This window comes from Trachypithecus francoisi, unplaced genomic scaffold (genome assembly GCF_009764315.1).
Source record: "Trachypithecus francoisi isolate TF-2019V2 unplaced genomic scaffold, Tfra_2.0 Contig00054, whole genome shotgun sequence".
Classification (NCBI taxonomy): domain Eukaryota; kingdom Metazoa; phylum Chordata; class Mammalia; order Primates; family Cercopithecidae; genus Trachypithecus; species Trachypithecus francoisi.
Window position 1 is genome coordinate 161,059 of NW_022680465.1, and position 27,300 is coordinate 188,358.

At 40.6% G+C, this 27,300-nt stretch overlaps 1 protein-coding gene across 3 annotated transcripts in view; it reads right to left on the minus strand.

Annotated features, from left to right (window-relative positions):
* Positions 1-1,089: 1,089 nt before the first annotated feature.
* The window catches only part of NOX1 (NADPH oxidase 1), a 32,727-nt gene continuing 6,516 nt past the window's right edge, over positions 1,090-27,300 (minus strand). The window contains exons 1-13 of one of the 3 annotated variants that reach the window (XM_033213309.1): positions 24,997-27,127; positions 21,626-21,721; positions 16,979-17,089; positions 16,339-16,423; positions 15,850-16,001; positions 15,573-15,754; positions 15,352-15,484; positions 9,042-9,134; positions 7,995-8,230; positions 7,616-7,778; positions 7,126-7,272; positions 6,476-6,600; positions 1,090-1,839 (exon numbers count right to left, since the gene is read on the minus strand). In XM_033213309.1, coding sequence (XP_033069200.1) covers positions 1,713-1,839; positions 6,476-6,600; positions 7,126-7,272; positions 7,616-7,778; positions 7,995-8,230; positions 9,042-9,134; positions 15,352-15,484; positions 15,573-15,754; positions 15,850-16,001; positions 16,339-16,423; positions 16,979-17,089; positions 21,626-21,721; positions 24,997-25,041 — 1,695 coding nt within the window. In that variant the 5' untranslated portion in view covers positions 25,042-27,127 and the 3' untranslated portion in view covers positions 1,090-1,712. Of the gene's footprint in view, positions 1,840-6,475; positions 6,601-7,125; positions 7,273-7,615; positions 7,779-7,994; positions 8,231-9,041; positions 9,135-15,351; positions 15,485-15,572; positions 15,755-15,849; positions 16,002-16,338; positions 16,424-16,978; positions 17,090-21,625; positions 21,722-24,996; positions 27,130-27,300 lie in introns of those variants that run through there. The other 2 variants (XM_033213338.1, XM_033213375.1) reach the window with 2 other exon arrangements.

Here is a 27,300-nt window from a genome sequence, read left to right on the forward strand (position 1 = left end):
TGCATAGGATTTATTATTTTCATTACCATGAATATAATAAATCATGAATTTATGTCTACTTCCATAAATATTCAAGCCTTGGGATATTGATTTTGGCAGCCATCATATCTTGAAGTGAGTGTGTCAATATATTTAGACATGGAGACCAAGAGTGATGCCTTTCTCATTAGGAACTCATTGTAAGTTTCAAGATTCCAAATCAAGGTCATTGAAGATGAAGTTGTCATTTGGTCAGTAGTTGTCTAATAAGAACCATGTCTTCAAGGTTTCATTGTGCATTTTCCCAAAGCCTTATTAAACCTGAATTAGCTGAAATCCGGGTGAACAAATTGGCAACAGCAGTGGTATCCCTCCCTATGTAAACAACTATCAGTATTTTTTACTGTTGTAATAAATGAAACGTGATTAGCCACCATGAGTTTGTGACCTACCTTTATTGTGCTCAGACTAGTGACAAAAAAAGAAAGTTTTATCCTTCAAGCCATAGAGATTCCTAAAATATTAGAAACAACCATTTGTTCATTCTTGGTCACTTAATGGTAGAAAAAATAGATAATATAATGCTAATTCAGTAGAACCATTCTTCTAAATCTATAATGAGTTGAATTGTCTGGGCACGATGAAGTGTGAGGTTTCTCTCTTAAGAGCCCTGGGCTTCTCTCCTAGTGATTCACTGTGACGCCTAACATCCCAGAGCCAGTGTGGTCCTTCTAGGCTGAGGTTGGGTAGATGGCAGAAATAAAAAGCATTCTGATAGAGAATGAAGGCGTTTTGCTTATGTCATTAGCTGAATTATTCCTTAGCGATATAGGTAGTCCACAAAAATCTATGAAAATTATAAATTGTTATTTTTTAAACTAGACATTAATAAACTCCTTTAATAAAAATAGTGATAAAGAGCTCCTCTTGACTAAATAAGTCATCCTAACATGGAGTTCAGGTTTTCACAATCGCTTTTAACAGAATAATACAAGACGACAATATAGCTGACTTGCAATTATAATACAATTTCAATTACAATTAGCATACTTTCTAGATTTTCTTTCCCAAATGGAGAGCCCAAAAAGAAGTAACAAAAGACTCATTCATCAAGCAAAGAAGAAAATCCTTTATTTTTTGACAAGCAAAAATAAGAATAAATTGCTGTTCACACTGGATAAGACCGTATCAAAAGTGACAGTAAAAATGTACACTGTTGGTGTTATATGGGGATGGGGTTCTCAGTAATTTTGTTTATTATTTATGTTTATTGTTATGTTTGTCATTAATATTCAATAATTTTTATTTAAAAAGTCACCCTACTTAGAAATCTTCTGTGGGGATGGGAGGGACAAAAGATTACAAACCAAAATTCAGGAGATGGTAACACCAGAATTGATAAAATCACCTGGGATTATTTGTATAACTCAACCACCAAACCTCTGCTATCAAGCCTTGCTACAGTCATGGCTGTCCAGAAAGGTTTACAGTTATTTTTCCAAGAAAGGATCCATGGGTTTTAAGAACTTCAGAACTTAAGAACTTCAGAAGTTCTTAGTTGCTGAAGCTCAAGTAATGAAGTTGAATGCAATCAAAAAAAGAATACCAGGGAGTCAAGGCTTGAGAGGTACATTCTTACCCCAAAGTAACTGCTCAAACCTGACCAGACCAAGTAAATTACTGAAGATACAAAGGAGAAACAAAATGCAGATTGCCGTCCTTATTCCTATAACTCAAAAATTTTCTTTGTTGAAGTAGAATTGAACCTTTCTAGGATCCAGACTGGAATATCGGTGACAGCATTTGCGCAGGCTCTTTGCCAAAGTCCGAGGGCCACATAAGAAAACTCCCACTACAGACCTGTAGGAACAGAACAATAGTACGGGCTAGAATGCAACAATGATAGAATGGAGAAACTGCCTCTGTTAGGCCTCTACTACTTCCAAGAACCTTGAATAAAAATTTGGTTGTTAACTCCCACGTTCTTCATGGTAGTTTTTTAACCTTTTCTGCGCACAAACCCCAAATATGCTCTCAGCCCTTAACACTTTCAGCACTCGGCCTTCCCTGTTTTGAGAACACAGATGAGAGACATAGGACAGTGCAGTGGCTAAGTGCCAGACTGTGCAGCCAGTCTGTCTGCGTTGTCTGGGCTCACATCTCAGCTCTGATATTTATCCCACCTGTGGGACTTCGGGCACATTTCTTTTTTTCTTTTATCTTTTTTTTTTTTTTTTTTTTTGAGACGGAGTCTTGCTCCGTCGCCCAGGCTGGAGTGCAGTGGCACGATCTCGGCTCACTGCAACCTCCGCCTCCCGGGTTCAAGCAATTTTCTGCGTCAGCCTCCTGAGTAGCTGGGACTACAGGCATGCGCCAGTATGCCCAGCTAATTTTTGTATATTTAGTAGAGATGGGGTTTCACCATGTTGGCCAGACTGGTCTCAAACTCCTGACCTCGAGTGATCCACCTGCCTCAGCCTCCCTAAGTGCTGGGATTACAGGCGTGAGTCACAATGCCCGAGAAGGGCAAATTTCTTAACCTCTCTCTGTTTCAGCTTTCCCATCCATAAAATGGGGATAAAAATAGCACTCACCACATAGGGTTGTTTTAAGGATTAAATAAGAACATGTAAAGAAATTAGAAAAATGCCTGCCACATAGCAAGTACATATGTGTTAGCGCCCATTAAACCCATCCACTGTGAGCTTATCCCCACCTCAAAATTTCTCCTACTGGAGAGGTAGTGTTCTTTCTTGCCAAGGCTAATCTTTCCAACTATGCTCTGGGTCTCACCTTCTTCTTCCTTCTCTCATACCCTTCTCTCCCCCTCTTTTTTAAAAATCTAATCATGGTATAATTTCTATACCATAACATTCGCCCTTTGAAGTGTGCAATTTGTGCTTTTTCGCATAGCCACAAAGTTATGCAACCATCACCGCTATCTAATTCCAGAACATTTTCATCATCCCCAAAAGAAACCCTATCCACATTAGCAGTCCTCATTTCCTCCCAACTACCCTGTCCTACCCAAGACGATCACTTATCTACTTTCTGTCTCTGTTGGATATGCCTATCCTGAACGTTTCACATAAGTGGAGTCATACAATACATGGCCTTTGGTGTCTGGTGTTTTTCAGCATGATGTTTTCAAGATTTGTCCATGTTGTAGCATGTATCAGTACCTTGTTGTTGTTTTTTTATAGCTAAATAATATTCCAGTATGTGAATATACCACATTTGCTTCATCCATTCATCTATTGATGGACACTTGGCTTGTTTTCACTTTGGGGCTATTATGAGTAATGCTGCTGTGTACATCATGTACACTTTTTTGTGTAGACATATATTTTCATTTCTCTTGGTGTATAACAAGGAGTGGGATTGCTGGGTCGTATGGAAACTGTGTGATTTTTTTTTTTTTTTTTTTTGAGACAGAGTGTCGCACTGTCACCCGGGCTGGAGTACAATGGTGTGATCTGGGGTCACTGCAACCTCCGCCTCCCGGGTTCAAGCGATTCTCCTGCCTCAGCCTCCCGAGTAGTTGGGATTACAGGTGCCCACCACCATGCCCAGCTAATTTTTTTCACCTTTTTTTTTTTTTTGAGACGTAGTCTCGCTGTCGCCCAGGCTGGAGTGCAGTGACACGATCTCAGCTCACTGCAAGCTCCACCTCCTGGGTTCACGCCATTCTCCTGCCTCAGCCTCCCGAGTAGCTGGGACTACAGGCGCCCACCACCGCACCCGGCTAATTTTTTTTTTGTATGTTTAGTAGAGACAGAGTGTCACCATGTTAGCCAGGATGGTCTTGATCTCCTGACCTCGTGATCCACCCGCCTTGGCCTCCCAAAGTGCTGGGATTACAGGCATGAGCCACCACGCCTGGCCTAATTTTTTGTATTTTTAGTAGAGACTGGGTTTCACTATGTTGGCCAGGCTGGTCTCGAACTCCTGACCTTGTGATCCACCCGCCTTGGCCTCCCAAAGTGCTGGGATTACAGGAGTGAGCCACCTTGCCCGGCCGGAAACTGTATTTAACACTGAGGAACAGTCAAAGAGTTTTCCCCAAGTGTGGTACCATTTCACATTCCCACAAGCAATGTAGTAGGATTGCAACTTCTCCACTTCCTTGCTAACACTATTGTCCATCTTTTATTATGGCCATCTTAGTCCTCTCCCCTCTTTCATGTATTTATTTTATTCTATGTAATGGTCCCTGTTCTGTCTATAAATATGCTTAAGCTAAATAAACATTTCCTGACCCTGCTACTCTTCCAACACTATTGACCACGCTTCTCTCATATTTGCTCCCTTGGGTTCTGTGACACCGCTTCTCTGTGTACTCCTATTTCTTCCCTGGTTTGTCTTTTTCCCTTCCCATATAACCTAGGCAGCATTCCTTGGTACTCTGTCCCTTGCTAGTCTCTCTCTCTCCTCTCTCTCTCTCTCTCCTGACAACCTCATACTCTCTCAAAACTTCAGTTACATTCAACAGGATAATTAGCATCTCTTATGCTTATATGCTGCTTTACAATTTACAAAGCATTCTTTTCATATATTGTCTCACTTAATTGTCACAACAACCCTGCAAGTGAGTAGAGCAGGCATTCACTAATATGACCCTTGTCTTACAGATGAGGAATCAAGATCAGAGGGTTCAGAAGTTCAAGGTCTCATAACTAGACAGTGTCAGAACCAGAATGAAGGCCGGCCACGGTGGCTCACTCCTGTAATCCCAGCACTTTGGGAGGCCAAGGTGGGTGAATCACCTGAGGTCAGGAGTTCGAGATCAGCCTGGCCAACATGGCGAAACCCTGTCTCTACTAAAAATACAAAAAAATTAACTGGTTGTGGTGGCAGGCACCCGCCTGTAATCCCAGCTACTCAGGAGGCCAAGGCAGGAGAACAGCTTGAGCCCAGGAGGCAGAGGTTGCAGTAAGCCGAGATCGCGCCATTGCACTCCAGCCTGGGTGACAAAGCAAGACTGTGTCTCAAAAAAAAAAAAAAAAAAGAGAGAGAACCAGCATGAGGACCCAGGATCATCTGAATCCAAGTCACTAAGTGCTCTAGCCACTGCCTTCCTGAAGCCTTTCTTAATCACCTCATGCCATGTGGCCATAGACTTTTCTTCCCTCTAGCAACCATGCACCTGTTTCACGGAGTGCATTATTCTGCTTTGAGGTGATTGTGTGCATCTCTTATTCAAATGTATTCTCCTTCAGGGCAAGAACCATATCCTATTTATCTTTCAACCTCCAAAGCTTCTAGAATGGTGAAAGCTGAGCTTATAAAAAGTAACCAAGGCTGAGCTCGGTGGATCATGCCTGTAATCTCAGCACTTTTGGAGGCTGAGGCAGGTGGATCACCTGAGGTCAGGAGTTCGAGACCAGCCTGACCAACATGGTGAAACCCCATCTCTACTAAAAATACAAAAAAATTAGCTGGGCATGGTGGTGGGCACCTGTAATCCCAGCTACTCAGGAGGCTGAGGCAGGAGAAATCGCTTGAACCTGGGAGGCGGAGATTGCAGTGAGCAGAGATCATGCCACTGCACTCCAGTCTGGGCAACAAAAGCGAAACTCCATCTCAAAAAAAAAAAAGTAATCAAGAATATTTGTAGCATTGAATTGATCATCACCTGCCTACTTGTTCAGGGAATCTCAGCTTCATCTCCTTCCCATTGGCATGGCTGATTTCATAGCACCAGGGTTTTTTGTGCTCTAACCATGTCTCAAAACCCTCCAGAAAGATTGAGCTCAGGTGGCCAGTAAAGTAGATAATACCTTTGTTACTTTAAGTAGAGATTATTGAGTCCCCTCCCACCAAAAATGCATTTGAATTGCTCCAGTTCTCTAGTTTGTTTGGTAGGATAGATCAGAACTGATTCCACTTGCCTCGCTGTTTGAATGAGGTTTGCTAGGGCAAAAAACCTCTTTTCATCAATTTCAAGATCATGACCCTATTTTTCTAAAACCCCAGATGAAATTTCCTCAGTCTTCACCAAGAATCTAAGAATGGCACAAAAGGTTTCTGCCCCAGAGATCTTTTCTTTTTTTTTTTTTTAATTTTTTTAAATTTTTTATTTTTTTATTGAGATCTTTTCTTAAGAATGTTCAACATGCTGTAATACCTTTCCTAAATCCTAACTCCGCAAACTCATCTTTTTTTTTTTTCTTTTGAGACAGAGTTTCTCTCTTGTGCCCAGGCTGAAGTGCAATGGCGCAGTCTCAGCTGACTGCAACCTCTGCCTCCCAGGTTCAAGTGATTCTCCTTGCCTCAGCCTCCCAAGTAGCTGGGGTTACAGGCATGCGCCACCTCACCCAGCTAATTTTTGTATTTTTAGTAGAGACGGGGTTTTGCCAAGTTGGCCAGACTGGTCTCAAACTCCTGACCTTAGGTGATTCACCTGCCTCGGCTTCTCAAAGTGCTGAGATTCCAGGCAGTAAGTCACCGCACACGGCCCCCGCAAACTCATCTTACTGGAGGAAAATATACTTACTTGGGGTGGGAGGTAGCTATTGTAGAAAACTCATTGTCCCACATTGGTCTCCCAAAGGAGGTTTTCTGTTTCAGACCTGTCAGGATGTCAGTGGCCTTGTCAAAGTTTAATGCTGCATGACCAACCTGGATTCAGAGGAATAAAAAGTTAGAAAAACCAAGTCCTAGGCTGGGCGCCGTGGCTGACGCCTGTAATCCCAGTACTTTGGGAGGCCGAGGTGGGTGGATCACCTGAGGTCAGGAGTTCAAGACCAGCCTGACCAACATGGTGAAACCCTGTCTCTACTAAAAATACAAAATTAGCTGGGTGTGGTGGTGCATACCTGTAATCCCAGTTACTCGGGAGGCTAAGGCAGGAGAAGTGCTTAAACCCAGGAGGCAGAGATTGCCGTAAGCCGACATTGCGCCGTTGCACTCCAGCCTGGGTAACAAGAGCAAAACTCCGTCTCAAAAAAAAAAAAGAAAAGAAAAGAAAAGAAAAACCAAGTCCTGATAGCTGCCTCTTCCTTCTTTCCACCACTTTGAAACTTGTGTGTGAGTGTGAGGGCAGGTAGGAAATCATAAGAAATAACTTCTAATCCATATGCACTATCCTTTGTCTGACATTCGTCTTATGTTTACTAGGGGAATTAGTGTGTTATTTGGACTCACAATGTTGCTGTCCCATCCAGTGAGGAAGAGACGGTAGTTTAGAAAACCCACTTTGCCTAATTTCTCCATCTCCTGTTCCAGGGAAGTCAACAGGTCGTTGAACCAGGAAAAGGCACCTGTCTCCCTGCAGATCCAGTAGAAATAGATCTGAAATCAGCAAAAGAGAACATAGCCTTATTAGGTGACCTTAAAAGTCACATTTACAGAGCCGCAAACTTTAGGCAGCAGGAATGTTCAGAGTTCTGACAATTTTCCTTAGGAAAGAGCCTTCCAACATCTTTGGTCAGGGTTATCTTAAACTCCAAATAGAAAAGAAGACACTGTTCTTATGACAAATCTGTTGAAGTGGATGTCCTGGCCAAGAGAAGTGGTCACTTATTCTCATAACCCCAGGGATAGCTTGCTCTTATCAATTGTAAAGAACTTAACCCAAGAATGCAATAGACTTGTCAGACCCAGGTCAGATGAAAAGTGATATACGGGATTATACCTTTTTTGTTTTGAGGTTGTGGTTTGCACACTGGAATTTGTACCAGATGGATTTCAAAATAGAAGCAAAGGGGGTGACCCCAATTCCTGCTCCAACCAGCACAGCCACTTCATACTGGAAAACATCCTCACTGGCTGTGCCAAAGGGACCATCCACTTCAATCCTGGCAGAAGACAGAAGATAACGGGAAACTGAAGGCTCCCCTCTACCTCCAACTTCAAACATCCTCCCAGAAATATAGTTGTTCCCATGGTTGACTTCTGCGTATTTATTTTAATCCTATTCTATTGTACCAAACTTAAGGTTCAAGGAAGAATTGCTTTCTCTTTTCTGCCAGTCTGCATTCTGGTCTGGGACTCTTCTGGTCTCAAGGACCTACCTGGGAATTGGTGAATATTGTTGTTCAAAAGCCCTTATGAGATTTTCTGTCCAGTCCCCTGCTGCTCGGATATGAATGGAGAAGAAATCTTCCTCTGGAGCAGAGGTCAAAGTAAAAGGATGCCATTCCAGGAGAGAGATTGAGGGGCAATTAACAAAGATATACTGCCCCACTTCCATGCTGAAGCCACGCTTGTTCATCTGCAATTCCAAAACTTTGGATGGGTGCATAACAACCTGTGAATGAAGCACATAGACCAAAGAAGGCAAACTCTAATGGTGACAGGGACAGGCAGATAAAGCAAATGAGTGAAGCTAGAGGGCTGGTGACAGTGGTGAACTACAAACACAAATCCTCTCTAAAGAGGGCAGCAGCTACTTAGCTCCAGACAGTGGTTGCAACATGGAACCATGACAATGTTATCAGGTTTTCTGATTCTTCAAGAGAAGTAAGAAATAGCTTTGAAAAAAATCAAACAAAAGCTTCCATCCAGATTTTTAAATGCTGGCAACCAATTCGACTTTATAAACAAACATTGTGTGCACCAAACAATCATCCTGATGATTTCGGCGAAGCCCCTCTTTCCCAGTTCTGTCCAGCACTGTATGCCAAACCCAAGTTTTTTTTGTTTTTGTTTTTGTTTTTGATTTTTGAGACAGAGCCTCTCTCTGTCACCCAGGCTGGAGTGCAATGGCGTGACTTCGACTCAACTCACTGCAACTGCCGCCTCCTGGGTTCAAGCGATTCTCCCACCTCAGCCTCCCAAGTAGCCGGAATTACAAGTGGGCACCACCACGCCCAGCTAACTTTTTTTTTTTTTTAATTTTTAGTAGAGACAGGGTTTCGCCATGTTGGCCAGGCTGGTCTCGAACCCCTGACCTCAACAGATCTGCCCTCCTCGGCCTCCCAAAGTGCTGGGATTACCACCCACGGTGCCCGGCCTCCAAGTTCCTCTTTATTCCCTTCAGGGTGACAACATGAAAATTTAGTTCTATACTCTGATAGAAGAGAACTCATCACAGCAAGAGGAAAGTGCATATTCTTTACCTTGGTAATCACAACCTTCTGCTGGGAGCGATAAAACCGGAGGATCCTTTCACAGATATAAAGAATGACCGGTGCAAGGATCCACTTCCAAGACTGCACAGAGACAGGGTTAAGAATGAGATTACACATTAATTTCTTGTTTAGGACTTATTTATGTAGCAGTTCATCCTTCATTCTTTACTGAGTTCTCCAATGTGTATCATTTTTAAGGTACTAATTTCACCAAATCTGGAAGACGGAAATAGAAAAAATAAAAGACAATGGTGTAGTTTGCTAATCTGTTATTCATAAAACAGACCAATTCCTGGAAATTTACAAGTCTGACCAAGAAGCAAGAGAAAAGCACAGAAATGGGACACATGGTAAATATCCTTATTCTTAAATTACATGTAAAATTTAATTTTAAGGCCTGGCACGGTGACTCATCCTGGCACTTTAGGAGGCTGAGGCGGGCAGACTGCCTGATCTCAGGGGTTGGAGACCCAGCCTGAGCAACATAGCGAAACCCTGTCTGTACTAAAAATACAAAAAATTAGCTGGGCGTGGTGGTGCATGCTTGTAATTCCAGCTACATGGGATGCTGAGGCATAAGAATCTCTTGAACTCGGGAGGCAGCAGAGGTTGCAGTGAGCTGAGATCATGCCACTGCACTCCAGCCTGGGCAACAGAGCAAGACACTGTCTCCAAAAATAAAAAAATAAAATAAAATAAGATTTAATTTTAAGAATCTAAGATTATCTTCGAAGACAGCTTGTCCAATCTAAAAAACCAACAGAGAAAGTAGATGTGAAATAGAAGCAGATGATTAAAAACAAAATAAACACAAGAAAGGGAAAGTATGTGGCTGATGCTATTGGTTCATAAAACTCAGTACTAATCCATCACCTCCTTTCTCAAGTGCTTAAACATTTAACATAGTAATTTTTTTTTTTTTTACCTTGTTTACATTTTTTTTAAAGTCAGCTTTTCGGCCAGGCGTGGTGGTTCACACCTGTAATCCCAGTACTTTGGGAAGCTGAGGCAAGTGGATCACTTGAGGTCAGGAGTTCAAGACCAGCCTGGCCAACATGGTGAAACCCCATCTCTACTAAAAATACAAAAATTAGCTGAGTGTGGTGGTGGGCGCCTGTAGTCCCAGCCATTCGGGAGACTGAGGAAGGAGAATCACTTGAACCCAGGAGGTTGCAGTGAGCCCAGGTCGCGCCACTGCATTCCAGCCTGGGTGAGAGAGCGAGACTCCATCTCAGAATAAATAAAATAAATAAATAAAGCAGCCTCTCTATCCCTGAGATCTTTGCAAAGCGGCAGTTTGTTTCTACCTGTACAGGAACTACTAAAAATGTACTTCCTAGCAATACTAAATTATGTCCTTTCTTGCACAGTTGCTCAAGTGTGATACATTGGGACTGTGTGAAGTGAGGTTTCTTAAGCTGGTGCAAGCAAATAACTTCCTTGAGTATCTCTAGGGAAGGAAGAGGCAGAGATGGGATAAGTCAAACAGAGTGAACATTATGCAATTCAGTGCCATTTCTTATTTGAAAAAATTCCCCAGCTGAATTTGAGGAAAAACATATTTAAGAAATGGGTAATAACAATGTGAAAAAAACATTGGCCTCAGAAATAGTCAGAGTAATAAATATCAAAACAAGATACCATTTTAGTCTCTCAAATTGAAAAACAACTTTAACTGTAATCCCAGCACTTTGGGAGGCCGAGACGGGTGGATCACGAGGTCAGGAGATCGAGACCATCCTGGCTAACACGGTGAAACCCCGTCTCTACTAAAAAATACAAAAAATTAGCCGGGCGAGATGGCGGGCGCCTGTAGTCCCAGCTACTCGGGAGGCTGAGGCGAGAGAATGGCGTAAACCCGGGAGGCGGAGCTTGCAGTGAGCTGAGATCCGGCCACTGCACTCCAGCCTGGCGACAGAGCAAGACTCCGTCTCAAAAAAAAAAAAAAAAAAAAAAAAAAAAAAAAAAAAAAGAAAAACAACTTTAAGTAATAATGCCCAGCATTAACTGGATTCAGGGAAATGGGCGTGTTCACGTGGGCATGCAAATTGAACATGCATTTCACATGGCTGAAAATGCAAATTGGCAACATCTTCCCAGAGAGCAATTGAGCAGCACATCTCAATAGCCTCAAAAGTGTTCTTTCTCTTTTACCCTGGAACTTCACTTCTAGGAAATGGAGATAAATAATTAAGGTGTGAAAAAGTATTATACATGAGTAAAGTAATGGCCACAATGTTTACTTTAAAAACGATTAAAATGGTATATATACCATACACATATTTCTTCAAAAAAGTACTTTAACACCACATGGGAAGTTTTTTCTAATACTGAAATGGGGGAACATGTTTCTAAATAAAATAAACCATCCTGAAGCCATAAAAGAAGAGCGTGAAATGGTGTGTCGTTGTGGTTTGGATTTGCATTTCTCTAATGATTGGTGACGTGGAGCATTTTTTCATATGCTTGTTGGCTGCATGTGTGTCTTCTTTTGAAAAGTGTTTCTTTATGTCCTTTGCCCACTTTTTTTTTTTTTGAGACTTTGTCCACTTTGTTATGGGATAATTTATTCTTTGTTGTTGTTGTTAATTTGTTTAGGTTCCTTATAGATGCTAGATATTAGACCTTTATCAGATGTGTAGTTCGCAAATATTTTCTCCCATTCTCTAGGTTGTTTGTTTACTCTCTTGATAGTTGCTTTTGCTGTGCAGAAGCTCTTTAGTTTAATTAGATCCCATTCGTCAATTTTCATTTTTGTTGCATTTGCTTTTGGTATCTTCATCATGAAATCTTTGCCGGGGCCTATGTCCTGAATGGTATTAGGTTGGTTTCCAGGGTGGTTGTCTTCCAGGGTTTTTATAGTTGGGGGTTTTACATTTAAGTCTTTAATCCATTTTGAGTTGGTTTTTGTATATAGTGTAAAGAAGGAGTCCAGTTCAATCTTCTTCATATGGCTAACCAGTTATCCCAGCACCACCTACTGAACAGGGGGTCCTTTCCCCATTGCTTACTTTTGTTGAGTTTGTTAAAGATCAGATGGTCATGGATATGCAACATTATTTCTGTTCCATTGGTCTGTGTGTCTGTTTTTATACCAGTACCATGCTGTTTTGGTTACTGTAGCCTTGTAGTATAGTTTGAAGTTGGGTAACGTGATGCCTCCAGCTTCATTCTTTTTGCTGAGGATTGCTTGGCTATTAGGGCTCTTTTTTTGGTTCCATATGAATTTTGAAATAGTTTTTTTCTAATTCTGTGAAGAATGTCATTGGTAGTTTGGTAGGAATAGTGTTGAATCTGTAAATTGATTTGGGCAGTAGGGCCATTTTAATGATATTGATTTTTCCTATCCATTAGTATGGAATGTTTTTCCATTTGTTTGTGTCATCTCTAATTTCTTTGAGCAGTGTTTTGTAACTCTCATTGGAGAGATCTTTCACATCCCTGGTTGGCTGTATCCCTAGGTATTTTATTCTTTTTGTGGCTATTGTGAATGGGATTGCATTCTTGATTTGACTCTCAGCTTGGGTGTTGGGGTATAGCAATGCCACTGATTTGTGTATACTGCTTTTGTATCCTGAAACTTTGCTGAAGATGTCTATCAGATTTAGGAGCTTTTGGACATAGACTATGGGGTTTTCTAGGTATAGAATCATATTGTCTGCAAACAGGGATAGTTTGACTTTTTGTCTTCCTATTTGAATGTCTTTTATTTCTTTCTCCTGCCTGATTGCTCTGGCCAGGACTTCCAGCACTATGTTAAATAGGAGTGGTAAGAGAGTGCATCCTTGTCTTGTTCCAGTTTTCAATGGGAATGCCTCCAGCTTTTGCCCATTCAGTATGATGTTGGCTGTGGGTTTGTCATAGACGGCTCTTATTATTTTGAAATATGTTCCTGCAATGCCTAGTTTGCTGAGAGTTTTTCATATGAAGGAATGTTGAATTTTATTGAAAGCCTTTTGTGTATCTACTGAGATGATCATATGGTTTTTGTCTTTAGTTCTGTTTATGTGATGAATCACATTTATTGGTTTGCATATGTTGAACCAAACTTGCATCCCAGGGATAAAGCCTACTTGATCGTGGTGGATTAGCTTTTTGATGTGCTGCTGGATTCAGTTTGCCAGTATTTTGTTGAGGATTTTTTTCATCAATGATCATCAAGGATACTGACCTGAAGTTTTCTTTTTTCATTGTATCTCTGCCACATTTTGGTATCGGGATGATGCTGGCCTCACAGAGTGAGTTAGGAAGGAGACCCTCCTCAATTTTTTTGCAATAGTTTCAGTAGGAATGGTACCAGATCTTATTTATACATCTGGAAGAATTTGGCTGTGAATCTGTCTGGTCCTGGGCTTTTTTTGGTTGTAGGTTTTTTATTACTGATTCAGTTTTGGGACTCAATATTGGTCTGCTCAGGGATTAAATTTCTTCACGGTCTGGTCTTGGGAGGTTGTATTATGTGTCCAGGAATTTATCCATTTGTTCTAGGTTTTTAAACCATTTCTTCTAGGTTTTTTTGTTTGTTTGTTTTTTGTTTTTTGTTTTTTAGTTTATATGCATAGAGATGTTCATAGTAGTCTCTGAGGGTTTGTTTTTTTTAATTTCTGTGGGGTCAGTCGTAATGTTCTCTTTGTCATTTCTGATTGTGTTTTTTGGATCTTCTCTCTTTTTTCTTTATTAGTGTAGCTAGTGGTCCATTCTTTATTTGTATAGCTAGCACTCCATCTATCTTATTACAAAATTAGTTTCTAAATAGGTACTTATTGATTTCTGGGAGTTATTGATATATTAGAAAATTAGTCCATGGCCTGTGAGTTGTAAATACTTTTCCTACTTGGTAATTTTTTGTCTATCTTTATTTACAATGGGAATTTTTGTTTGTTTGTTTGTTTTGACACAGGATCTCACTGTCACCCAGGCTGGAGTGCAGTGGCATGACTACAGCTCACTGCAGCCTCAACCTCCCAGGCTCAAGTAATCCTTTCACCTCACCCTCCACGCCACCATGCCCAATTAATTTTTGCATTTTTTGTAGAGATGGGGTTTTGCCATGTTGCCCAGCTGGTCTCAAACTCCTGGGCTCAAGCAATCCACCCACCTCAGCCTCCCAGATTGCTGGGATTATAGGTGTGAGCCACTGTGCCTGGCCCGATGGGGATTTCTTTTGCCATGCAAAAATATCTCTTCTTTTATGGCTTCAGGATGGTTTATTTTATTTAGAAACATGTTCCCCCATTTCAGTATTAGAAAAAAACTTCCCATGTGGTCTTAAAGTACTTTTATGGTTTTTTTACATGTAAATTTTTGCTTCATGTATCCTCGATTCATATTTTAGTGCAAGGTGTGAAATGAAAATATACCTTTTTCCCAGATGATGATCTTCTTGTACTAAAAATTATTAATTTATCCTTTTCCTGCTGAATTAAAATGCCAACTTTAGAAGGCTTTTTGTTTTATATATTTTTCGTGTTCCAAATGAGAACTAAGCTATTGTTCTTAATTCTGAATCTGATTTAAAGACCTTAATCATTTTCAGAGTACTTTGAGGCACCACAAATCAACCTTCCCCTTCCATTTACTCCTCAATATAACCTATTTTGTGAGCAAGCAAAGGTAAATCATAATATCTGCAAGAATTACCCTGGGGCACACCTTGAGTTCCCTAGAACACAGTTTCATGATCGCCCAGTATCTAGCAAAAATTTCCAAGCATAGTCTTAGAACACCAAAGAAAGCCCACTTCAAGAATGCTTTATTTCCCCCCAGAATTTGACTGGAATATCACAGCTGAGCTATGGGGCAGTATAGTGGTCAAGAGTTCAAATCTTTGGAATCCAAAAGGCCCGGGCTTGTATTCAAGCTCCACTACCTACTTACTGTAAGAGCTTGTCAGTTTACTTAATCTCTTGGATTCTTGTCCTTTTGTTTCAAATTTAGACAAAAAAGAAGTACATATCTCATAGGTTATTGCTATATATAAATGAAATAATCCATATGATGCAGCAAGGCTGGCAGATGATAAACACAATTAATAATGTGGGCTATCATTATTACCCTTGCAGAAGGTCTCACAACATGCAAGAACTATTAGTTTTTTCTCTTCAAGATCCCCTTGTAATTGCCTGTTGCCAGTGATATTGGAAGTTTCTTAAAGGTAGGAACCCCATGGATATCCTTCATAAGACCCAGCACAAGACTGAGCTAATAATAATGATGATAATAACAATAAGAGTAATGATAAGAATAATAACAGTAACAGCTCCTAACAAGAGTCTGTCCTTGCCCATAGGGCTCTTACCTCAGGGGGCTGCCCTTCAAACTCAGGGCGCCTACAGTGGGAGTCATTATCATACCACATCTCAAAAGACTCTGCACACTTGTGAGGATGACCCTCATTTATGCTCTCCTCTGTTTGACCCCGGACAATTCCACTGAAATAGACAAAGAAGGATGGTTTGGGACAAAGAATTATGCAAGGTCAGGGGCTGGGCCATGAGAATGAGGGTTTGAGGATCTTACCCAATGCCGTGAATCCCTAAGCCAAGGATATAGAAGATAAAAAGGTGGTGAGTATACCAGAAGACCTCAAAATAACTCCTCCGGATGAACTCAGTAGCTGAAGTTACCATGAGAATCAAGGCTATTGTCATGATCACTCCAGTGAGACCAGCAATGCTGGTGAATGTCACATACTCCACTGTCTGTGAAAGGAGAAATGTCAGCCTGACACAATGTCCACCTGTGCACTTCCTGCTCATGACCTGATCTCAGATGCTTTGCTAGAAAGTCAGCTCACCGTGTTTCGGAACTGGATGGGATTTAGCCAAGAACCCCCCTTTTTCTCATCATGAGATAGGCTGGAGAGAATGGAGGCAAGTGAGCCATCTGTGGCCTGTCGGCTTCTGCTATAGCGGTCAAAGTTAAACAGGTGTGCAATGATGTGAATAGCTAAATGGAAAGATGAAAAGAAATGTTAAGAGGCATCTCAGCAACATCACGGCAGGTGTGCCCCACGAGACTAGAAGAATCCTACATTATAGTGCTTAGCAGAATGCTGAGTGCACAGAAGGTGCCCAATAAACCCTCGATTGCAGAGAGATCTTTTTTATATTTACTCTGTTCCCAAAGGAATAGAACTTAAGCTCATGAAAATAGGCCAAGAACAGTGCCTGACAAATAGTGCCCAGTGCTCGATAAATATTTTTTGAATATGCATATGGATGGATGAATGAAGCAAGATTCTGAATGCCCTGGAGTCTGCAGATTCATGGATTGCCTGCATTACCTGTATGTAGGCAGATCATATAGGCCACCAGCTTGTGGAAGGTAAGGTTGTGATCCAATTGCTTTCTCAGTGTGCGACTGCAAAACTACAAATGTAAAGTGATCATGGTCAGATGTCTCCAGCCAGCTTTATTAAATTCACTAACCCATAACCAATATGTCTTCTTGCACATAGCATGCCCATACTCACCCACCCTTACCCACCCCCTTAGCTACCAAAGGAGACTTCTGCCTTCCATTCCTAGGAGCATGGTGTTGGGCTGTCCTACTGAGGAGTCTGGGGTCTCCTTTTTTTTTTTTTTTTGAGACGGAGTCTTGCTCTGCCACCCAGGCTGGAGTGCAGTGGCCGGATCTCAGCTCACTGCAAGCTCCGCCTCCCGGGTTTACGCCATTCTCCTGCCTCAGCCTCCCGAGTAGCTGGGACTACAGGCGCCCGCCTCGTCGCCCGGCTAGTTTTTTGTATTTTTTTTAAGTAGAGACAGGGTTTCACCGTATTAGCCAGGATGGTCTCGATCTCCTGACCTCGTGATCCGCCCGTCTCGGCCTCCCAAAGTGCTGGGATTACAGGCTTGAGCCACCGCGCCCGGCCTGGGGTCTCCTTCTTTAATGTGAAAGTTGACTTAGCAGTGGTTGGGACTCACTGAGCAGGTGCCCCTCAGGAAGGACAGCAGACTGCGGCACACAGGAAGCAGGATCAGCATGCTGTTAAAATTCAAGCAGAGAGCAGACGCTCGGGCACAGGCCAATGTTGACTAGAGCAGAGGAGAAAAAGAGACCATTAGCTGCTTCATTTCACCATCTAGCATGTGAGCCACTGACCCAGCCCACTCGTCTGAGGCCTGCAAATGAACAGGGCTACAGCTGCCTCCCAAAGTGCTGGGATTACAGACGTGAGCCACCATGCCTGGCCAAGGATCATATATACCTTTATTTGCATTTTAAATAAAGCTCATACTTAGAGGTATAATTACAGATGGTATTTTATTCTTTTCTGTATTTTCTAATATTGCAGTTATAAGCACATAATAGTTGTATAATAAAAACCCTTAAAATTTTAAGCAATTCTATTAAGATGTCTTTAAAAATTGAACAAAGTCAAGACTAGCAAACCTCTTAGAGTAAAATTTTTAAACAGGTAGATATTTGAGAAGGGAGAACTTCAGGGGAGCAAAATTTTAAGCTGATTTCCTTGGGTGGCCAGGCAGCATAAATCAAGAACAACCTGATCCAGCAGTAGAAGCTGCTAGCAAAGGAGACAAGAAATCAACACTTCAAAGAAGTATTTAGCCCAGAAAAACAGGCCTTACTAGGTATAAGCTGGACGGAATATGCTTAACTCCATGACAGCTAAATCTGACTTCTCTCCTCAACTCTGTACAACTGGTCTCTGAGTCTACTTCATGAACTTGGGACTGCTATAGAGTGTGACAATGTTGTCATAGCAGAGGAGCTGACAGCAGCAGCCAGGCAATTTTTTTGCATTTCAGCTGACTGGCCAGCCTTATATTGTGTGCATGTCAAAGACTTTCTAAAAGGAGGGGTATGGGTTAAGGTTAACAATTTCTTGGCCTTTGTCTAATTATCTATGAAGCACAAAATTGATTTTTCCTTACATCGTAAACCCAGGAACATGTGATATCAGTGTAATACACCAGGACAAGACCTGTCTAGTATCCATAATGGCTAAGAATGTCAGGCAGTGTGGTGAACAAAAGCTGCCCTACTGTTCTCCTTTCTGGCTTTTCCACATGACCTGTGTTTTCTCCCTCTGCTGAGTCACGCTCCGACTGTTTTCGGTACAGCCAGCCTGTTCCATTTCTGAGTAAATTTCCTCTGCTCATCTCAGAGATCCTGCATTTCCACATTGGTTCCCACTACTTGCTTATTTGAATCACAGAGATTTCTTAAAGCTAAAATTGGCAAGTGAATTGAAAATATAGGACTATAATTTCACAGTTCCATATTCTGTGGTGGCTATCTGTATAGGATGAATTCTTTTTAAAGAAAACATTTTTTCCTCATTGCAGCACATTTAAATATGCCAATGTATGTTCATTTCTCTAGATCCCCACTCACTGGTGTTATAATTGAACTCCTGCTGCCATTAATGCATCATTGACTATGGATTTAAACTTCTTCCTCTGCTGCTTATCTGCTCTACTTCATAGTGAATCAAATTGCTCTCTGTATTTTCCCAAGGAGAGCATGAGTTGAAGAAATAACCTGTGAAATGTTTAAATAAATTATGGTATATCAATGTAATTAATTGTATTCTCTTAAAAGGCTGAGAGCTCTATGCAGTGATGCAGTGATGGTAAATATTTTAATGACTAGCTTTTGCAGGGGAGGGGGATTCCTGATTTCTAGCATTTGCCAATTTTGATGATGTAAATACTCCTACCATGGCAGATTTCAAGACACTAACTTGATGTCATTGAACACCACTGAATGTAGAGTTGGGAAGAGATGCACACAACCGGCATTGCAACCTGATATGAGCTGGTTTCAGCACACCACTGGTTAGGCACTCACATGGAAAGCTATCTGAGGCTGGGTGCAGTGGCTTATGCCTGTAATTCTAGCACTTTGGGAGACCAAGGCTGGTGGATCACTTGAGGTCAGGAGTTCAAGACCAGCCTGGCCAACATGGTGAAACCCCATCTCTACTAAAAATACAAAAAATTAGCCAGGCATGGTGGTGCACACATGTAATCCCAGCTACTCGGGAGGCTGAGGCAGGAAAATTGCTTGATCGCAGGAGGTGGCGTCACTGCACTCCAGGCCGGTTGAAAGAGTGAGACTCCGTCTCAAAAAAAAAAAAAAAAAAAAAAGATATATGTGAGATATAGTAACATAAACAATTTCCAGCCAATATCTACATATCTACAAAGTGATCCCTTTTTCGGTTAAAACAAAAAAACTGTGTGTCCTATTGTATGTGTTTACCCAAACTCATAGAACTGTACACCAAAAACAGCAAATTTGACTATATGAAAATGAAAATGTGAATAAACAATAGTACCCACCTCAAAAAAAATCCTATGTGTCTGATACATTGTGAGCTTATGTCAGTGTGTGTGCATGTCTGTCTGTCTGTGTGTGTGTGTGTGTGTGTATCTCTGGGGAGTGGGGTGGGAGGGAGATTTTCACATTTTACTTATACCCTTCTATTGGGTTGGTGCAAAAGTAATTGCGGTTTTTGCAAACAGTTTTAATAGCAAAAACCGCAATAACTTTTGCACCAACCTAATATATGGTTTGATCTCATTGCAAGCAGCATTATTGATAATTAATTTTTTAAAATAGGCCTTAAAAATGAAATGTCCTACGGAGTAGAATAATGGACATTGGAGACTACAAAAGGTGGGAGGGTGGGAGGGGAGTGAGGGTTGAAAAATGACCCACTGGGTACAATGTTCACTATTCAGGTGATAGGTAACTAAAATCCAGACTTCATCACTATGCAATATATGCATGTAAGAAACCTGCACTTGTGGCTGGGCAAAATGGCTCACACCTGTAATACCGGCCTTTGGGATGCCAAGGTGGGAATTTTACTTGAGCCCAGGAGTTTTGAGACTAGCCTGAGCAACACAGGGAGACCCCATGTCTACAAAAAAAAATTTTTTTTTAATTAGCCAGGCTTGGTGGTGCACACCTGTGGTCCCAGGAGGCTGAGGTGGGAAGAAGGCTGAAGCCTGGGAGAGTCGAGGCTGCAGTGAGCCATGATCATGCCACTGCATGCCAGCCTGGGTAACAGAGAAAGACCCTGTCTCAAAATAAAGAGAATGAAAACAAAGAGGAAGGGAAGGGAAGGGAAGGGAAGGGAAGGGAAGGGAAGAAAGAAAGAGAAAAAAAGAAAGAAAGAAAGAAGAGAGAGAGAGAAGGAAGGAAAGAAGGAAGGAAGAAAAGAAAGAGAGAGAGAAAGAAAAGGAAGGAAGAAGAAAGAAAGGAAGAAAGAGAAAAAAGAAAGAAGGAAAGAGACCTGCAGTTATACCCCCTACATATATAAACAATTTTTAAATAATTTTTAAAAAACAAAATGTCCATGGGACATCAGCATAATTTATTTTTCTGCTGCTGACAGTTTGGTCATGCAGTAATCAAGCTGTTAAAAACTAGTCACATTTATCGCATCATTCTCTTAGTAAAAAACTATTTTTAAAGCAAATTAATACCTCCTTTGGAGTTATTTTCTAAAGAAGGATAAAGGATGAACATTTAAAATGGAAAACAGCAGGGTGAAATAAACCATGAACAGAACATTCAAATTAGTTGTGATCTCAACATGGATTCTTTGATTATGGAGAGAGAAAAAAGCATTTTTTTTAAAAGGACAAGCTGTCTTTAAACATGTACATTGGAAGGATACTGAAAGCTACTAAGAAAAAAAAAAGACACTGTCAAGATGAAAGTGATTTAAAAATCCTCTGTTATTGCATAATAGACTAGAGGTAGCAGTCAAATATGCTCTTCTAACCAGGCGGTGTCCGGGTTCATCAGCCTGTGAGAGAACCATCCTCAACTCCATGCTTCCTCCTGGTCACCTCCACACCCATGTGCCCTACCCACTCCCTCCCTCTTCTGTTTTGGATCTGCCGCTTCCCCAAGCTTCTCTGTTGTGTAACCTTGACTGAGCCCTCCTTTCTGCAGGCCTTGAATTCTGTAGCACCCATGAGACTCCCCTAAGTATCCCTCTTATTTGATAGAGAGGTATGTTTCCATGGCAGCTGTGTTTTCAAGTTGTGTTTGTTTTTTCTTTTTTACTTTCCTTTTTTTAAAAAAAAACCAAACACTTCCTTAAAATTGTAAGCAGGTGTTCATAGATAGATATAGGCTGCTTTGGTTGAAACAGGGGCAGGAGCAGGAGCACTGCCCAGTTAGCCTTCCCCTCATACCCTGTAGGAACACCCGAGTTTCTGGAAACCAGTTTGAAAACCACTGCCTAATAGTTTTCTTTATGGCATGTTTCCTTTATTGGGTCTGGGTAGTGTGCCCTAGATGGGGTTATCAGATTTATTAAATAAAAATACAGGATGCTAAGCTAAATTTTAACTTCAGATTTTTAAAAATAAATATTTTCATATACCTGTGTTCCATACAATATTTGGAGCATACTCATATCAAAAAATAATTTGTCATTTATCCGAAACTCAAAGTCAGTTGGGCATTCTGTACTTTTTCTGGCAACCCTAGCCCTAGAGGATATCAGGGCATTAGGTCACAAAGAAGCCAGAATCAGAGATAAGGAAAAAATAGGATTCTTCCATCACAACCGTGATACTCACCCCAAGGATTTTTCTTGTGTAGTAGTATCTGTCGGCCTTCTCATATTTCAGGAAGGCATCCACAAACAGGAAAACATTCAGCCCCAACCAAACAGCCTAGAGGAAGAAAAAAAAAAAAAAACATGCAAGGAATAAAGTGAAATTTGAGTATGGGAAGGAGTAAATAAATGATAGGGATAGGAAGAGTGTCGCCATTTTGGCTATTTTGTGTTTACCTGTTTTCATCTTAAATGAGTACAATCCTGCCAGTATCTAACTGGCTTTCAGAGTGAGTCAGCACTTTGAGACATGCATTAGACCAGAGCGTGGTCAGCAAACTGAGGTCCATGGCCCATGACCTGTTTTGCCACAGCCTGCAAGCTCAGAATGGTTTTTTGTATTTTATATTTTCAAATTTGCTAATGGTTGAGAAAATCAAAAGAAGAATATTTTGTGGCACATGAAAGTTATATAAAATTCAGATTTCAGTGACCATAAATAAAGTGGTATTGAAACTTAGCCACTGCTACTCATTTCTGTATTGTTTATGGCTGTTTTTGTGATACAATGACGGAGTAGAGTAGTTGGGACAGAGACCATATGGCTTGCAAAGCCTAAAATATGTACTATCTAGCTTTTTACAGAAACATTTGCCAATTCTTGGACTACAGCATTCAAACTGTTGCACCTAAAAGATGGCAATAAGTGAATAAATGGATATCTGAAGAAACAAAGAACAAATTTAGCATCTATAACAATACCTATCTGAAAAGAACTAAACCATTCCAGATGGGCCTGCCTTTTTAATTACACCCTGACATACATTTTCCTGTTTTCAGATTGTGAGTCTTTTTTCAAATTAATCTATTTTTCCTTTGGACTCATTTGAGCTCTTAAGACTGCTTTTGCTTGTCCCAAGTTCTGCCTCTGCACTAGCTAAACGTGAAATTTGGAACTCACTGCCCATTGCCTTGAGGACCAACCAACTGGTCTCTAGCTCAGGTGTGGAGGTGATTTGACAGTCTGTAATTCGACAGGTCTCCAGGGCGCTAGTATATATCCCTCGACCCAGTGTAAGTCAGAACCATCTCAGCACAACAGGCAAAGGACCTTTAGCCTAGGACATGGCCTATTCAGACTCCCTAGATCTAGACCACTCACACACCTTTAGTACTATAACATAGTGATTTAAAGTGTGATATTGGAGTCAAGTTGTAGCATCACCAATTAATAGCTCTGTAATCTCAGACAGACATGTGATTTAACTTTTCTAAACCTCAATTTCTTCACCTGTAAAATGAGGATAATAGCAGGACCTACTTTATAGTAGTGCTGTGAGGCTAACGTCAGATAATGCGTGTAAAGTGATTAATGCAATGCTTGGGGCTTAGTAAGAGATCAATAAATGCTAGCTACAGAGTTGTGTCACCACCGAACCTCCTTTACCAATTTCTTCCTGCCTCCTTTGCTCAGATACCCTTTTCCAGAGCTGAGTGTCTTCCAGAGAAAGGTCTTTGAAAGAAAAGAAAGTCAACAGTCACAGATACCTCCAGAATTTGGAAGACAGAGGAGAGAAGTTTATTTAGAGGGAGCAGAAATATTTCTGGATCACAAAGAGACACAGGGGCAAATAACTCTGTGTCAGCCCATCATCAATTGTAGGCAAGGCAAATGATGAAATACAGTGATATCTAGGAGTAAGGAATTCCATTCCCCATCTTAGCTGTCATTTCCTCCACTATGAACGACAAAGTAGGTAAACTACAAGACCTGGGAGGAAGGAGGAATAAAACGATTTTTAAGTAATTTATTTTTTATTTAAAAATCAGTGCATAGGAGTATATATCAGAGATAATGAGAAGTCTAAGCTTGCCAGCTGGTTTGGTGGGGGATGGAAATTCAAAGCTAGAGAGTTAAATGTGAGTCACCATCATAGCTGGTAAGCTCTCCCAGCAAAAAATAAGAGGGGCAAAATGCAGGTAAATGTGGATTTTAGAGCTAGAAACACCCTTATATTTGTATCTAATCTAGTCACTTTATTAATCCCTTGCTGCCCTCCCCTGCCCAGTCCCCTCCACATACACATACAGGACCTGAAGTCTAGAGAGGATAAATAATTTGATCAAGGTCACCCAGTTAGTAGCAGAATTCAAAGTACTTGCCAGGTTCTCTTTCTCCTAAACTAGTGTTTTTTCCATTATTGTGCAAAAGGAACTCAATATAAGGCATTGAGCGTTTAAAATATGTCATGGGATACCTGACAAAATAAGCACTTTTGTTAAATGTAAAACAAACAACCCTCCAGGGAAACTCACATATTTTTCCCTGGAGCACCTGGTGGGGGGGCGAGGGGGTGGACAGGAGGAAAAAAGAAGCATCACACCTTCTCTTTTCTCCTGTTTCTCCTGTGGGACCCAAAAGCAAATAGGAGAAAAGAGAAAGAGTAATGAATGAAGATCTAGGAAAGTGAGAAAGGACACAGGGAGCCCCAGGCTCAATTGTGGCTCAGAAATGGAAGAATGAGAGTAGAGAGAGGCGTTGGAGTGTTAGGAGAAAGGGATTGTGCATATATAGGGTGGTAAAGGGGTTCTGGCTTGAACGTCACTGGGGAGCTGGGTTCGAGTGATGCCTCTTCAGTCAATTCATTGTGTGACATCTAGGTCTTATTTTCCTTTGTACAATCAATAAGTTGGTTTACATCTGCACTATGCAATGCCACAGACACTACCCACATGGGGCTGCTGAGCACTTGAAATGTGGCTAGTCTTCACTGAGATGTGCTGTGGGTATACATATCAGATTTGAAAGACTCAGTAAAAATAAAAATATGTAAATTATCTTATTAATATATTCAATATTGAATACATACTGAAAGGATCTGTTGATATGTTGGGTTAAATGAATTATATTGTTAAATATTAACTTCACCTGTTTATTTTTACATTTTCAGTGCAGGTATTAGAAAATTTAGGAAATACATTATGTGGTTTGCTATATTTCTAGTGGGTAGTACTGGGCCAGATGATCTCTAAGATCACTTTCATCTCAAACATTCAGCGACTTTTTGAAATCTTGACGGGACCAGTATAGGAAAGACAGAGAGAAATCAGTACTCATGGTAGTAGTTAGAAGTGAGATGGAAGAGAAAGGGAGATGACAGAAAATGAAAACAGATAGAAATTCCAAATACTTGTGATTTGACAACATGAACAATTGCATGCTATTTGCCTCTGTCCTCTCATCTGACCCAGAGTTGTATTTTTTAACTAGCTGGTCCTGAGGAACCCAATAATTGGCATGGAATCTTTCCCTTTCAAATTATTTTACAAATATTAACAAACATGATTTCTCCTTAATTCTTCCTGATTAATAGGAAGTCAAACATCACTTACCAGAAACAAAACTGAAAACCAGTGGTTAACCACGCAGTTTCCCATTGTCAAGAGGTGGTTTGGAGCCCCTCTAGGCAGCAGGGAAGATTCAGCAATCCAGATTCTGGAGAGGTCCTTCAGGAATGGGACATTTATCCAGCTCAGGGTCTGTGAGTCTTCAAGATGTGAAAAACGCACACCTATCCCAAGAGTCCCCGAGAATGAATAAGTTTATTCTGCCTCCCTTCTCTGGACGGAACTGTGCTATCAGCTTAGATAGACCAGCCCTACCTATGAGAACCACAGGGGTTTTCCCTGTGGGGTTTTTACCCCTTCAGGAAATAGCAGTATTCATGGATGAAATATTTTCTCTCATCACCTTATCAACATGACCTAATGTGAAGCACTGCCTTCCTAGATAAAAGATTTGCTAAAGTTTCTCATAAAAAAGATAATTAGTCTGGGTCCATTAACAGATTACTTCAGGAGAAGTAGGGAGGGAAGCGTGTGTGGTAAGGAAGCTGTTTCAAAGTGTTGCCACGTCTGCTGGCTGCCATTTGGATTTCAGCCCGGCTGGCTCAGAAACTTTAGTATACCAGTTGCCCTGGAGGATGACCCATGCTTGATATATATGATGATGGCTTTGGGGAGAGCTTGACTGGCTGGAAGGACAAGTGAAAAGAAGGGCCAAATAGAATAAGAGAAAATTTAACAAGTATAAATGTACACTTTGGTTCAAAATAAACAGGGGCAGAGCACTCAAAAGAATGGAGATGATTGTCTTCTAGTATGATAGATTAACTAGAGTTGTATGTTCAGCTCTGGGCAGATTAACTAGAGTTGTATGTTCAGCTCTGGGCACTGATTTTTTTTCCTTTTCTAAAATGGTGAAATATACACAGAAGAGTATATAAAACATATATATGTAACTTAAAGAATAATTTTAAGGAACAAATATCTATGTGTTCGCTACTCAGATTAAAGAAAATAGACTATTTTTCTCCAGTATCTTAAAGCTCTTTTTGTTTCCCTCCCTGATCACATCTCTCTTCTTCCCCTCCTCTATCCCACCAGATGTAATCACTATCCTGAAATTTGGGGTAATCATTCCGTTATTTTTCTTTATATTTTTACTAACTATAGTTGCATCCCTAAACAATATATTGTTTAGTTTTTCCTGTTTTTGAACTTTTTGTAATTGAAACCTGGCAGTGTGTATGTATGCTTCTGTGGTTTGCTTCTTTCAACATTGGGTTTTTGAGATTCATACACGTACATGTAATTACAGTTCATTTACACTGCTATCTAATATGCCATTGCATGAATGAATATACATTAATGTATTCATTCATCCCACTACTGATAGATATGATGACGGAACAATGTTGATCAAATGTCACACATATGCTACAGTTTCTCTAAGGTATATACCAGGAGTAGAATTCCTGGGTCCTGAGATTTGCACATATTCTACTTTGCTATGTAATTCTAAGCCCATTCCAAGTGACCACCTAAATGTATACTACAGAGAGTTATGAATGAGAGTTCTACTTCCTCCACATGCTTACCAACCCTCAGTATTTTCCAGACTTTTTTATTTTTATGATTCAAGTAAGTGTGGAATACTATTTTATTATGATTTTAATTTGCATTTCCCTGATTACTAATGAGTTTGAGCATCTTTTAATTCAACTGCTGGCCATTTGAGTTTTCTCTTTTTAAAAGAGCCTATTCTGAGCCTATTCTACCTTATGGCCTATCTTTCTATTGGTTTATTTTTCTTTTGCTTATAGATTCTTAGGGTTCTGTTTATAATCTTATACTAATCTTTTATTGGTTATGTTTATGGCTTATCTTTTCACTTTCTTAATAGTGTTTTCTGATAAATGAAAGTTCTTAATTTTAATGCACTCTGATTATCAGTCATTTCTTTTATGATTTATGCATTTTATGTCTTGCTTTAGAAATTCTAGAAATACCCAGATATCAAGACACTCTTTTATATTTTCTTCCACAAATTTTATATTTTTGCATTTTACATTTATGTTTTGAATCCACCTGGAGCTGATTTTTACTTATGATATCCAATTTACGACTTTTAAATATGAAAAACGAATTGCTCCAGCATCATTTTTGAAAAGTACTTTTTTTTTTTTTTTTGAGACAGGTCTTGCTCTGTCACCCAGGCTGGAGTACAGTTGTATGATTTCTGTTCACTGCAACCTTTGCCTCCTGGGTTCAAGCGGTTCTCATGACTTAGCCACCCGAGTAGCTGGGATTACAGGCAAGCACCATCATGCCCAGCTAATTTTTGTATCTTTAGTG